The sequence below is a fragment of the Ahaetulla prasina genome, chromosome 4 (genome assembly GCF_028640845.1).
Source record: "Ahaetulla prasina isolate Xishuangbanna chromosome 4, ASM2864084v1, whole genome shotgun sequence".
Classification (NCBI taxonomy): Eukaryota; Metazoa; Chordata; class Lepidosauria; order Squamata; family Colubridae; genus Ahaetulla; species Ahaetulla prasina.
The window spans coordinates 27,653,398-27,666,909 of NC_080542.1; the positions used below are offsets into that span (position 1 = coordinate 27,653,398).

General features: G+C 39.0%; 1 protein-coding gene across 8 annotated transcripts; it reads left to right on the top strand.

Moving 5' to 3' along the window:
* Nucleotides 1–19: 19 nt before the first annotated feature.
* On the top strand, nt 20–12,722 carry APOBR (apolipoprotein B receptor). 8 transcript variants are annotated; one of them, XM_058181553.1, is made up of 9 exons: nt 20–270; nt 6,035–6,108; nt 6,560–6,778; nt 6,909–7,042; nt 7,182–7,236; nt 7,315–7,453; nt 9,211–10,838; nt 10,918–11,105; nt 11,198–12,722. In XM_058181553.1, the coding sequence occupies exons 3-9, from the start codon at nt 6,734–6,736 to the stop codon at nt 11,259–11,261; spliced, it is 2,253 nt and encodes a 750-aa protein (XP_058037536.1). In that variant the 5' UTR covers nt 20–270; nt 6,035–6,108; nt 6,560–6,733; the 3' UTR covers nt 11,262–12,722. The 8 variants fall into 8 exon arrangements, with proteins under 8 accessions (XP_058037536.1, XP_058037534.1, XP_058037538.1 ...); XM_058181551.1 differs by having other exon boundaries at nt 6,589–6,778; XM_058181555.1 differs by having other exon boundaries at nt 20–255.
* The last annotated feature ends 790 nt before the right edge of the window (nt 12,723–13,512 follow it).

Here is a 13,512-nt window from a genome sequence, read left to right on the forward strand (position 1 = left end):
CAGCTGGGCTTTGCAGTTAATGGAGAAGCCGAGAGCGCGCACGGGAGGGCCAGGCAAAGCCGGTTGCGCGCTCCGGTAGCCGTAGGATGGCTGCACTGGAGACACCCCGCGAAACTCCCGGTAGTGTTGTTTAAAAGTGGGGGTCTGCTATCCAGGAATTCCTGCAGATGTTGATGCTTTTAAACAAGTTTCCCCGAGCCTTACATGCCGCATGCCTGCTTATTCACCCTAAAAGATGCGTGGCGGTGAAAGGATGTGAGTTTCCTCAATGTAGGTTTTCGCTATAGTTGTTTTTTTTTGGGGGGGGAGGGGGCTTTCAAAGTGGTGAAGGGCGGGGGGAGGTGTAAAAGTATGGAAACCTGATTTGCAATACAAATCAATCTTTATGGAATTGCTATAAAACCTCAAATGCACACTGAAACAGTAGCTTCTCTCTGGTGTAGTGAGTATAATGTATTATATTATGGAAAGTCTGAGTTAAGTTCCACTCAGCCTGAAACTTACTGGCCAATTTGGGATTTTTAGATCAGAGTCATGCAAGCCACTAAGGTATTCCCTCTGACACTCTGGAAGTGAAAGTTGGTCTTACAGGAAGTAGGATAGGAAGAATATTGACACTTTTGAACTTGGCTGCTGGAGAAGACTCCTGAGAACAGAAAGCCAGAAAACAAATGCATCATCAAATAAATCAACTCAGAATTCTCACTCATGGCACAAATGATCGGGCTCAAGTTATCTTATTTTGGACACATCAAGCAAAGATCAAGCTCTCTGGAAAAGGCTCTAGTGCTGGGAAAGGTTGATGGAAAGAGAAAAAGAGGACAATCAGCAAGCTAGATGGATTCAATGATGGTGGTCTTTTGGAAGATTTGAAAGATTGTCATGGATAAAATCTATCTATGTGGTTGCTACGAGTTGAAAATGACTTGACGGCACATAATCCATCACATGCTTTTAGGAGAAACACAGGATAAAAATGCAGTCCATAAGATCCAATCTAGGTTGAAGTAACCTGTTCAAGAAAAAATCTTTGCGATGTTATTGTAAACAAGGTCTCACATCAGTTTAAGGTGAAACTGAGAGCCGCATCAGTTTTAATAAACAATGACTCAACTATAATATCCACAAACAATAGGATAATTAATAAACAGTGATGGCTGTATGTGCATAAATAGGAGTAACATTTTTTGTAAAAGAGGCTTACCAGCCTTCCCAATACTGAAGTGGAAATTGTACTCTAACCATTTCCAGTTGCCCAGTAGACATGCTTTTAAGTATCCTGGAATTAATTAGGAATATTCAAATTCCCAGGGTGTTCATGTAGGTATGTTTCTACCATGTGTTTTTCTAAATTGTTGTCATATTTAATGTTTTTAACCCTATCTTAGTTGCCCAGAGCCACATGGCAAGTAGGAAGCTATATAAACTGAAAAATATAGTACTTTCTCATTCTTTTCACAATATAATTGGTATTACTTGGTGGTTTTTGAACTGAGATCAGCCTTATAGTCTACCAACCACTCTTGGTACTTTTCCAGAGGTCAATTAAACAACACACGTATGCCAGAAAAAATCCACTGGCTTGCCAATGAACTCAGAATAATGCATTCCATAAAAGTTTAGCCATTCTTCTTGTAACTTACTCAACTTGGAAACCATTTCTTCTTCTTTCTCAATAATTGTGTACTATTCCACCCAATAATAAAACACTGTTTTGGGACCAGCTCTGGATCTGATCTTACAATGTCATTGTCTCGAACTGAGTCAATCTATTTCTGTCTCTTTTCATTTACAAGAAACCACAAGTACCTTGGAATTTTATTGTGAATCACTGCAGTTCTGCAAATCCAGTATGTTGGCAGGAATTTGTACTTCTCTCTCCCCACCCACCCCTCAGAAATTCATTCTGTTCCTGGAGTTTGTATCTTCTGTATTCAATGTTCAGAATTTTTCCACCACTATCCCCAATCTATATGAAGGTCCTAATCCAATGCCTAGAGGTGGTTGGGGTCTGAATGGGAAGGAACAACTCAACCCTTCTATGGATATAGAATTCTTTATTGGCTAAGTGTGATTAGACACACAAGGAATTTGTCTCTGGTGCATAAGCTCATAGTGATAGATCATTATCATAGTCATTGTAAAAATACATTCATCATAAAACATTAGATACAACACTTAGTGATAGTCATGGATACTAAATAAGCCATCGACATAAATCATACTAGGATACTAAGTTTTTGTTGTTGTTAGTTGCAGTTGTGTCCGACCCATTGTGACCCCATGGACAACGTTCCTTCAGGCCTTCCTTCCTGTATTATCTTCTGGAGTCCATTTAAGCTCACACCTACTGCTTCAGTGACTCTATCCAGCCACCTCATTCTCTGCCGTCCCCTTCTTCTTTTGCCCTCAATCTTTCCCAGCACTAGGCTCTTTTCCAGTGAGTCCTTCCTTCTCATTACGTGGCCAAAGTATTTGAGTTTCATCTTCAGGATCTGGCCTTCTAAAGAGCAGTCAGGGTTGATCTCCTCTAGGACTGACCTGTTTGATTGCCTTGCAGTCCAAGGGACTCACAGGAATCTTCTCCAGCACCATAGTTCTTACTTAGGATACTAAGTAAACAATATAAATCATAAGATACAAGCAACAAAGTTATAGTCATAAGAAGATAAGGAGATAGAGAATAGGGAAGATGAGACAAATGGTGGTAATACTGTCTTTCTAGATAGTTTGACAGTTTTGTGGGAATTAGTTGTTTAGCAGAGTGATGGCATGGGTGGGGGATGGAATTGTCCTTGTGTTTAGTTGTTCTGATGTGCAGTGCCCTTTAGCATCGTTTTGAGGGTAAAAGTTGAAACAGTTTATGTCCATAAACAGTTTATGTGAGGGGTCTGTAGATATTTTCACATCCCTCTTTCTGGCTCATGCAGTATACAGGTCCTCAATGGAAGGCAGATTGGTAGCAATTGTTTTTTCTGCAGTTCTAATTATCTGTTGAAGTCTGTGTTTGTCTCGGGGTGAAATCTAAAAATTTTCCCTATCGGTTCTGTGGGCATGGTTTAATTGGTGGGCGTGGCTTGGTTGTCAGATGACTGGGTGGGCATGGCCAATAATAATAAATAATAAAAATAATAAACAAAGTATATAAAACAATAAGAGGTACCAAAACCAACTTTCACATTTTACACACACACAACACAACTGACTCACACACAATGTAAAAGCAGCTACACTTCACCCAAAATGGCCCCTGCAACATTCAGAACCTCACACACCACAAAAAGCTCAGGACCCAGATTGTTGGGGGGGCAATAAGTTGACTTTGTAAAAATATACAAATAGAATGAGACTATTGCCTTATACACTGTAAGCCGCCCTGAGTCTTCGGAGAAGGGCGGGGTATAAATGTAAACAAAAACAAAACAAAAACAAAAAAACAAACCAACTTTCACACTTTATACACACACAATACAACACAACTGACTCAGACACACACACACACATACACACACAATGCCACATACAGCTTTGTGAGATTTTATGTGTTTGTGTAGTAAGAGTGAAACACTACACAAACACACCAAATCTCAGAAAGCTGCACAAATATTTTATTTTATTTATATGTTTTAGATCAGGGGTCTCCAACCTTAGTAACTTTAAGGTTTGTGGACTTCAATTCCCAGAGTTCCTCAGCCAGCAAAGCAAGCAAATTGAGTTGCTGACTGAAATGGATTTCAGGCAGGCAGATTCAGTTGCTAGCTGATGCAATTGATGTAAAGCTTGGCTTTCTCAGCGGAAAGGAACAGTATAAGGTAAGTGCTTCATCGCAGCCCAGAACCCCTTAAAAGGAGTTTTCTACAAGCTCTTCAGCTGAAGAGCTTGTAGAAAACATGTTTTTTAAGGTTCTGGTGACGAGGAACTCAGCTGGGATCACCAGAGGAGCCTTTTAAAACCTTTTTTTTACAACCTCTTCGGCTGAAGAGGTTGTTTAAAAAAAACACTTTTAAAGGGTTCTGACGATCTCAGCTGAGCCGCAGGATCCTCAAAGGCTTTTTTTTTTACTTTTAAAGGCATGTTTTCAGCTGAAGAAAAACTGCTTTTAAAAGTAAAACAAAAACAAAAACCTCTGATGATGGTGTGGCCCAGCAGAGGCAGTGGGCGGGGCCAGGGATTTTTGCTACCAGTTCTCTGAACCACCCGCCACCATTGCTACCGGATCAGGCGAGCCGGTCCTAACTGGGGGCATTTCGCCCCTGGTTTGTCTTGATTGGTTGCAATGCCAAACCAGATAGTTACAGAGGTACAGATGAAAGACTCAATAATTCCTCTGTAGAATTATATCAGAAGCTCCATGGGCAGTTTGAGCTTTCTGAGTTGGCGCAGAAAGAACATTCTTTGTTGTGCTTTTTTGATGATGTATTTGATGTTAGCTGTCCATTTTAAGTCTTGAGATATGATAGAACCTAGAAACTTGAAGGTCTCTACTGTTGCTACTGTGTTGTCTAGTATTGTGAGTGATGGCAGTGTAGGAGGGCTTCTTCTAAAATCTACTATCATTTCTACAGTTTTAATTGTGTACAGTTCAAGATAGTTCCGGTTGCATCACAAGGCTAGTTGTTCAATCTCCTGTCTGTATGCAGATTCATCGTTGTCTCGAATGAGACCAGTCACTGTTGTATCATCTACAAACTTCAGTACTTTAACAGAGGGATCTTTTAAGATGCAATCATTGGTATATAGAGAGAAGAGAAGTGGAGAGAACACACAGCCCTGGTGGGGGGCTGTGCTAATTATACAGGTATCTGATGTGATTCTGCCTAGTTTCACCTGCTTCTTCCTGTCTGTTAGAAAGCTTATGATCTACTTACAAGTGTGGTCATATATGGATTATCTGGATCTGGAGACTTTCTGGCTTTATACCAAATAAAGAAGTCGCATGTCCCATTTGGGATTGGTCTGGTGTGTAATTTGGGAATTGTTGTGAACTGCCCACTCTGCTCAAATAGCAGATGGCATCTGCTATTTGGCGTTTGCACAGATTCATTTTGTACACCGATTGTGCCTGTCATTGGACTGGGAGGCCATGCTTACAGTCACTCAGGTTTTAGTCACTTCTTATGTGGACCATTGCAACGGAGCCCACATGACCCTAACTTTGAAGATCACTTGGAAGTTGTAGCTTGTTTAGAGTGCACTAGCACAAACAGCTATGATCATTTCACATTATACCCAGGTAGCATCTCTGCTTTTTGACCTCTGCTGGTTGCCATTAGTTTCCAGATGCAATTCAAAATGCTGGTTCTTACCTATAAAATTGCTTGTGGCATATGGTCTGGTTATTTGAGAGTCCATCTGTGATATCTGGCAATCCTATAGAATTGGATAGAGTTGGCATACTTTAGGTATTATTGATTAAAACAGTAATACCTGATGGGACTGAGGAAAATGTCTTCTCTATCCTGGTGTCTGGAACATCTCCCCAAAAATTTGTGTGGCCCCTATCTTGATTTTGTTTAAGCAAGCTTTGAAGACCTGGCACTTCTCTCTGTCCCTGGAATAAGCAGGGTGATGGGTCCTTTTTAGGAGAATATGGGGAAAGGGGAGTTATGTATCTATTGCTCTCTGAGCTGTCAATCTTTTTGTTGTTGATGATGGTAGTGATAATAATGTTTCGTATTTAATAGTGTATTGACACTGACACCATTGTGGAATTGGGTGGCTTAACACATATGACAAATAAATCAAAAAAACTAGTGGCCATAGTAAGATGCAATGATAGAACTACTGGAAAAAGCAACAGGTTACACAATCGCTAATACAATAGCTTTACTTTCACAAGTTATTGGGGTAATATTATCTGTGGGGACAAGGCAAGGGGTAGAATGACGAAAGCAACATTGTGATGTCATATAATGCAAAGAGTCCCATTCCATTTCTAAGCATAGCATGATCACTCAATTGCCAATGCATACAAGTAAAAACTGTGTCTATGGGACACCGTTCATCAAATTTTACTTAATTTTCTTTTTGCAAGGAGATGTTTTGTTATTTCAAGATCAGTGACACCTGAGATGTATGATTGGAGATGTTCTTCCCATTCCCCACTATGTATGTATATGTTCTCATTGTTTTAAAGTCAAAAGTAAAGACAATTGTAAGGGCTTTGACTACTTCATATCAAACATATTTCATATATGTTAATAAAACTAAAAATTAATTAATCATCAGTTCAACTCTGATCACTGATAATTTGCTACTAGTCTTTTCTCTGGTTGAAAATAAAACATGGTGTATTTTGTTTTAGCCAGAGGTTTATTACCAGGTTTATCCCAGCCAGTATAAGGGAGAGTTGTCATTAAGTTTCAGAGGGGAGAAAAGGAAGAAATAAGTAAAATTGTTTCAATCATCTATTTGTGGGAGATTTTGAAGAAGGTTTGAATAATATAGTTACAACTTTATGGAAATTATTTATAGATATTATTTCATTTCCTCTAGTTTGAGGTTGATTTTGACAATGCTTGATAGTGAGTGATCGTTCACACGCTTCTTGTTTCTGTAGGATATGGTGTGCTTTTATTTCTTTCACAGTTATGCAAAGCCAGGACAAACTATGGCAAACTACAAGGCAAAGGAAGAAAAGGATGTGGTCAAATACTTTAGTGACGTTTACTTCCCTCTCTGAGGAGAAGGGGAAGCCACTCTGTATCTTCTCACCAGCTACCCCAGCAGCATAATGGAGTATCTTCGATCATTCTTTGGGAGTCTGCAGCAGGCTTTGGTTAGTGGAACCCTGTCATCTCTCAGGCTTCGGAGGGATCCAAAACCTCTGGCTTATCTTAAGGGGGTTTTCCGGCTTCCTGTACTAGAAGTTCATGTTCAGTGTTTCTTTCTCTTCACCCCATTTTCAGGATTTTGTTTCCTCGTTCACTACTTACCTTTTTGGAAATGAACCTCATCCAGGAGCAGAAGACGCTGGAAGTGAAAGGGAGATGAAGAACTGCAGAAGCCACCATGATTCTGAAGTGGAGACAACATACTCTGGGTAAAAAGAATCTGATGTGGAATAATTGTTTCTGTTGGAGTTTGTCTAGTAGCTCTGAGGTGCAGTGACCTCTGGAATAGAATGATCTCTGACCTGCAATTGGATTTATTTCCCCTTCCCCTCCTGTCTTCTTCTGCAGGGATGTTTCTCCAAGGGAGCAATTGAAGGTCACTGAAGGTCCTTTCCCAGCTGAGGTAGGTGTTGGTTAAGAGGAGGTGGAAAAAAATCCTTCTGTGCTCCACCTTTCCTTCAACAAAGTCCTTTCTTTTCAGATAACTCCACTCAGTCAGGAGATCCAAGGAACATCAGAAATTGCAGTTACTGGTGATCAGGCAATGGAATCCTTTCTCAGATCTTCTAAATTTCCCAACAGATGTGAGGGACAGGAAGAATCTGGACAAAAGTTCTCAGGTGACTGAAACTTCTGGAATGTTGATGATGCTATATTGTGAGGAATGGAAGATTCCCACAACAGGAAATCTTCTGCTGATTTTTTTTTCGCTAGTAGATTTTCATTATTCTTTCCCTATGGACTTTACAACAGCATAGATGGTAATATTAAATTAAACTAGCATCTGTCTTTCTCCATGGAAAAAACTATGTCAGACAAAAACATAATATTTCTGAAAGACACAAAGTGAAGTAATTACATTTAAAGAAATTGGAAGATTATACATTTTAAAATATTTGAAAAATTAACATAACTAAAAGATAATATAATGAAAAGTTGTATTAAAATACCTCTTAACACTTTTAAATTATGAGGCGACACGGGCAAAGACATGGTATTAACAGAAATGGCCAATGTTTTCCTACAGTTTTTCTTCAGTGTTTACAAATGTGTTCAAAAGGCTGTTGAACTTGAAAGATTGTCTTACTAATGTGGATTGTAAAACAAACTTGCACAATCCCCAGAGTTGTATACTCCTATTTCCTGTCCTTATGTGTGTGTGTGTGTATAGGAAGTTGTTTTTCAGTTGTGAGTTTTGCACATGAACCAAAATATATCTGCTTTTATTGGCAAATCCCTGTGACTTGAATAAAGGGCCAAATGCTTTTAGACTAGTTTGTTATTCTATTTTATCTTTGCATAATTTAATAGAAGTGGAGGATCTAGATTTCATAGTTTTTGCTTGTAATCAGTTTTTCATGTTGTTTTTCTGCCATCATTTTCTGAGCACTCTCACATACAATCCATTAAAGAGGAAAGGATTAAACAACATAATGGTGTTTCTTCACAGATAATAATAGGATCTGGGAGTATACTCTTTCTTAAGCATTACATTTATCTTAATTTATATTTTTCTCAGAGCTCAGGACACCAGAAATGAAGGTTCCCTCTCATCATTACACAAAAACTGGGAGATGGATTAGGTTAAGATTTTTAAAAAATCTGAGGGAGCCATAGGGCCAAGTAAGGGCTTGAATTTGAATTTCCATTCCTAGGTCCAAATTCTTCACCATTATGTCATTGATTCTCAGGCTATATGATTCAGTTTACACTGAAGAATGCTGAAAATTATATATGTATAATTATATTGGCCAATGTATATGTATGTGCATGTATGCCTGTTTACGTGATAACAGTTATGTTGTTACTGTACTGACAGAGATTTGTCTTTAAATGGTCCTCTGTAATTTCAGGTTATCTTGTGATTTGACAAAAAAATTGTCAATTGTTTTCTCTCTCAGCTGTGTATTTTTTTAAATGAATGTATTAGCTTGCTTGAAAGGAGTAAAACAGGGTTGTTGTTTTTTTGTTTATAGCAAGAAAAACACTGAGAGAGATTATTTCTACCCTTGGTTGTTATTCTCTGTGGTATGCTGTTCTTGAATTGGCTTTTGACTTTCATAATTTTCAGCTAACATGGCTTTTTATTATGCTAACTGTGAATAATGTTAAATGCTAACACATGGCTGCAAAAGGCTGGGAAAGGCTAATATGAAGCAACTGTCCTGTTTTTTTAAATGCCCAGAGATAGAAGTAAATTTATTCTATGCTCTGCTTAATTAGGACAGTATTTATTGATCATACTAAATCAAAATATTAAAACTATGGATAAAAGGAGCAGAGTCCCAGTCGCAGAAAGCTGCTTTAAATTCTTGGATGATCATTCTTGGGGAGAAACCCAACATCAATTATATTCTTTCTTATTTTTGCCTCACAGTATCTTCTGTATGCCTCAGTGATACCCCCGAACTAGAATCAACAACACCTATGATTGACATCATCCAACAGGCACCCTTGGAGGCACCAACCATGACTGGGAGATTCTATCAAAGAAAATCAGAAGAATCTGCTTTGGTGGAAGTTGCACAGGAAGACATGATAGAAGAGTTGGCAAATGCAGTTTGTAGTCAATATTGTAGTCAATTGAAGCCAGATGAAACTTTGCCAGAAAGAAGAGAACTTGGGCAAGTGGAAGAGGCAGGAGAGACAGAGATGAGTCAGGAAGTAGAACAAGACAGAAATCTATTAGCTGAAGGGATTGAGCAAGGAGAACCAAATTGGACAGCATCTGTAGAACAAGAAAGAGGGCCTGAAGTGGCAGGATGGACTGGTGAGATTGTCCAAGGTAGTATGGAAGAGAGGGCTAAGATTATGGATAATCAACAATTAGAGGTTGAGAAAGAGCAGGAAGAAGGAAAGATGGATGACAGAGTGCAGGGAGAGATAAATACAGCAGCACTAACCCAGGCAGAGGATAAGATGCTTGAAAAGGAAAGAACGGTTGGAAAAAGTCAGCTGTGGGATGAAGAAGCAGAAAAAATTGCAGAAGATCAGGAGAAAGAGTTGGAAAATATGTTGTGGAATGAGGGAAATCAGCAAAAGCTCCTAGACTTGACACAGGATAGAGAGGAAAAGCAGAGAGGACAAGAAGATACAACCTGGAGTAGGGGGACCCAGCAAGATAGATTGGAGGAGATGGCTAAGATGGCAAGAGATCAGCAGTTAAATGTTGAAAAGGAACAGGCAGAAGATACAAGACTGGATGGGAATGAACAGGTAAAAACAAGTGTGATAGCAGAAACTGAAGGAGACCAGGTGAAGATGCTAGAAGAGAAAGGGAAAGGTGAGAGAAGCTGGAATGTGGAAGAATGTTTAGGAGGAACTGAAGAGGGGGAGGAGAGAAAGCTGGATGAAAAGGAAAGAGGACTAGAGGGAGTCACTTGGACAGATAAATTTCAGTATGATGCACTAAATGTTACAATAGTGAAGACCCAGGGTTTAGAATCTGGGGAGGAACAGAGAGAAGGCACAGAGCTGGATACAGCTGGATACCAGATAATGAAAGAAATGGTAACAAAGAACAAAGAAATTCAGCAACCACTACTGGACAAAGTAGAGATGGAAACAAGCCAGAAGAAGGCACCAGAAGGGGAAGAAAAGGAGAGATATTTATACTGGGAGCCCAAAGAAACTGAGATTATGATAGAACAGAAAAGGGGGGCACCAGAATTGGAAAAGGGGGAAAATTTTAATCAGGGAGATTTACCTGAGAAAGGAAAGACAGAAGAAAATCTGAAGCAGGAAGTAGAGGAATCTGTGAAAAATGAGATACACTTTACAGGGGAAAATCAGGAACAGCCAATAAGAGAAGAATGGTATGAAAGTAACCAGGAAGAACAGCCTGAGATATTGGTAGGTACTTGTGGTCTTAGTGTAGAAATGATGGAAGTGGCTGAGACTACATCAGACCAGTCAAATCAACTGGGAGAGACCACAAAGAATCTGGTGTATCCGACCTCTCTTGATGCAGATCTCCTGGCTGGACCCAGAGCTTTCCCACATGATGTAAGCATAATTACAAAGGAAAGTGGAGCCTGAAAGTAATCAGGAGGGTGAAGTAATCATATCCATCTCTATTCTGTAGGTCGCAACACTGGATAGCAGTGTCCAGAAGGAGCGGGTGTTGCTACGTCGTAAGAGTTCCATTCGACGAGCACCCAGCTTGAAGAAACCAAAACCATCAGCAGAGGCTCCAACAGAAGAGACGAAGATGGCTGAAGATGCTCCATCTTTATTGGAAGTACCAAAGAGACAAAATCCAAGACTGTCTGGGTAAATCTCACCAATACATAAATTGAATAGTAGATATCAGTGTTGTTGCCTTGAATTTTGTCTTAATCTACCAATTTATTTTGCTTTCCCAGGTTTGGGCCTATGCACCCCAATATGATGGCTGAACTTCAGATGCGCCTGCAAAAGCCAAAGTGACTTGAGGTTCCAAGAGCTTTATCAAGCAATGAACTTGCATGTTTTTGGCTCTATCCTGGATCAAGGCATCCTAACCAATAATTTTGAAAGCAATGGAGGCACCATCTCTATCTTCTCTAAAACCTGAATAAATTAGATCTCCATTCTAAATTAAATGGTTAATGAGGAAACATTGTGTACCATATGAATGAAAATCTGAGAAGTATCGCTAAAATATCTCAGCAGATCTGATATTTTTATCTCTTCATCTGAAATGGGGAACTCCAGTATAGCTTTCATTCTATTCATATCATAATTTGGAAAAGCAAAGTAATTAGGTGGAAACTACCTAATAATTTTGGAAGGTTATCTTTAGATTCCATTATATGGTATGGAGTCTATCCTCACCATGCATCAATTTAAACTATATTTTACAAGAATTCAGTGAAACTGAAACATGTCTGAAAAGATTACTGTATACATTGAATCCAAGAAGTATGTGCTAATTAATGGTAAGAATTGAGCTATTACGATAGTATGTGGGAAAGAGCTTAAAAGATAGGCCAAGAGATACTGCCATGGTAACAGTCAGATAAGAGACAGCAGAGCTGGACAGTAGGCAGGGCAAGAGGCTCAAAAGGGACCATCCCTAGTTTCTTGGGCTATAAAGGAAACAGGAGAGGTGTATTTTCAAATTTATAAGATTCTGTCAATGTAGCTTTACAGTGACATACAATTAGCTCATCTGGTTGTGATTCATATCTGGTTTACCCCGCAAGGCCAACAGCAATAGGCCAACAGAGGAGAACTGGCAGCAGATGGTATATCCTGTATTTAATCTTTACCCCATCTGTCAGAGTTTTCCCATATTGCCCCTCCCATCACAGTCTTTTTCCCTACACAGATTAGGATTTAAGCAGAAGATTGAAAAGATAACAAATATTTCATTGATCTGTATTTTTACTTCCAGGAGAACATAGAGATGCTTGTAGGATTTTCTCCCAGCAAGTTTTCACCCAAATAACTTGGTCTTGGCCTAAGCTTGAATGTAATGCACTTTTGTCGAAAAGGCTTCAGTTGAGATAACTACTTTGGTTTGTCTTGCAATCATTTATTTCTCAAGTGTGAAAATGCTGTTCTCAGGCCAATGGCTACAGGACCACTTTCCTGCACCCAGTTGAAGATATTTTTACCTTTTCAGACTTGGGAATGATGGTTTTATTTTTACTGTAGTTATTTTATTCAACTTTAATTGCTACTTTTAATTTTTTTTCTTTTTTCCCCACCACAGTATTTTTACTTTTAATTGGTTTAATAATAAGATGAATTCTTAATATTTAAGTTTAGTCGTTTTATTATCTATTATATTATTGCAACACAGTAAATGTAAATACAATAATGTATTATTATTGCAATAAAATAAAGCTTTGGCAGTCAACTGCCTTTGAACTCTTAAATAAATCAGCAAAATGCAGTTGTCAAACCATTTGCATGAAATCTTATCAGTAATTCCTCACAAGGAAATAATTAATGAGTTGTTTGTCATTTGCATGAAATAAACCCTGGGGGGGGGAAAATTCTGCTGCATCACTATGACATCTTCAAATTTACAACTCATACTTGATGGAGCATAAAGCAATATTGTACTTAACTGTTCCAATGTTAGAGTTGGTTTTTTTCTTTTAAGTGAGCAATAGCCCATGGTAGTTTTCAGATGAGTGTCCAATTCATTCATCCATTCTTGTGTGGTGGTTATTTTGGAGGTGGGATCAGCTTGGCATTTACTGACCACTTCAGGATGGTGAAGGCAGTATCTGTATCCTATGACCAGTGGGTTGTCCCCGGTTCGGACCGGTTCTTGCAAACCAGTAGTAAACCCGGGGGAAGACTCCACCCACCAACCCTGATGTCATTGAAAACACGAGCGAAGAGAGTGCACATGTGTGATTCCACTGCAAACCAGTAGTAAAAATAAGTACAACCCACCCCTGCTTATGACCCTGTACAGTATCTTCCAGAAGTGTTCTGGTTTGGGCAATAGGAAAGTCCAGCTCTTTCAAACTGTACTATTCCTCTTTAGCATCCACCTCTTTAATCTAGAGATGGATGAATTTTCAGGTTGGAGGAGGTGTTGGCACCTTCCTGGGGATCTGGGAAGAAACTCAGGATGGTTTTGAAGGAATTGTCTTTTCCTTTTTATCTGAGAATTTATTGGAAATTTTTCAATTGAGGTTTACTAATTAGAGAGTTGCTATTTAATTTCCTATCCCAA

Excerpts from the sequence above, each read along its gene's own strand:
- APOBR (XM_058181553.1), top strand. The coding sequence starts at position 6,734 with ATGGAGTATCTTCGATCATTCTTTGGGAGTCTGCAGCAGGCTTTG. Across the intron at positions 7,454-9,210 it reads ATCTGGACAAAAGTTCTCAG|TATCTTCTGTATGCCTCAGT; the intron begins GTGACTGAAACT and ends TTTGCCTCACAG. Across the intron at positions 10,839-10,917 it reads CCAGAGCTTTCCCACATGAT|GTCGCAACACTGGATAGCAG; the intron begins GTAAGCATAATT and ends TCTATTCTGTAG.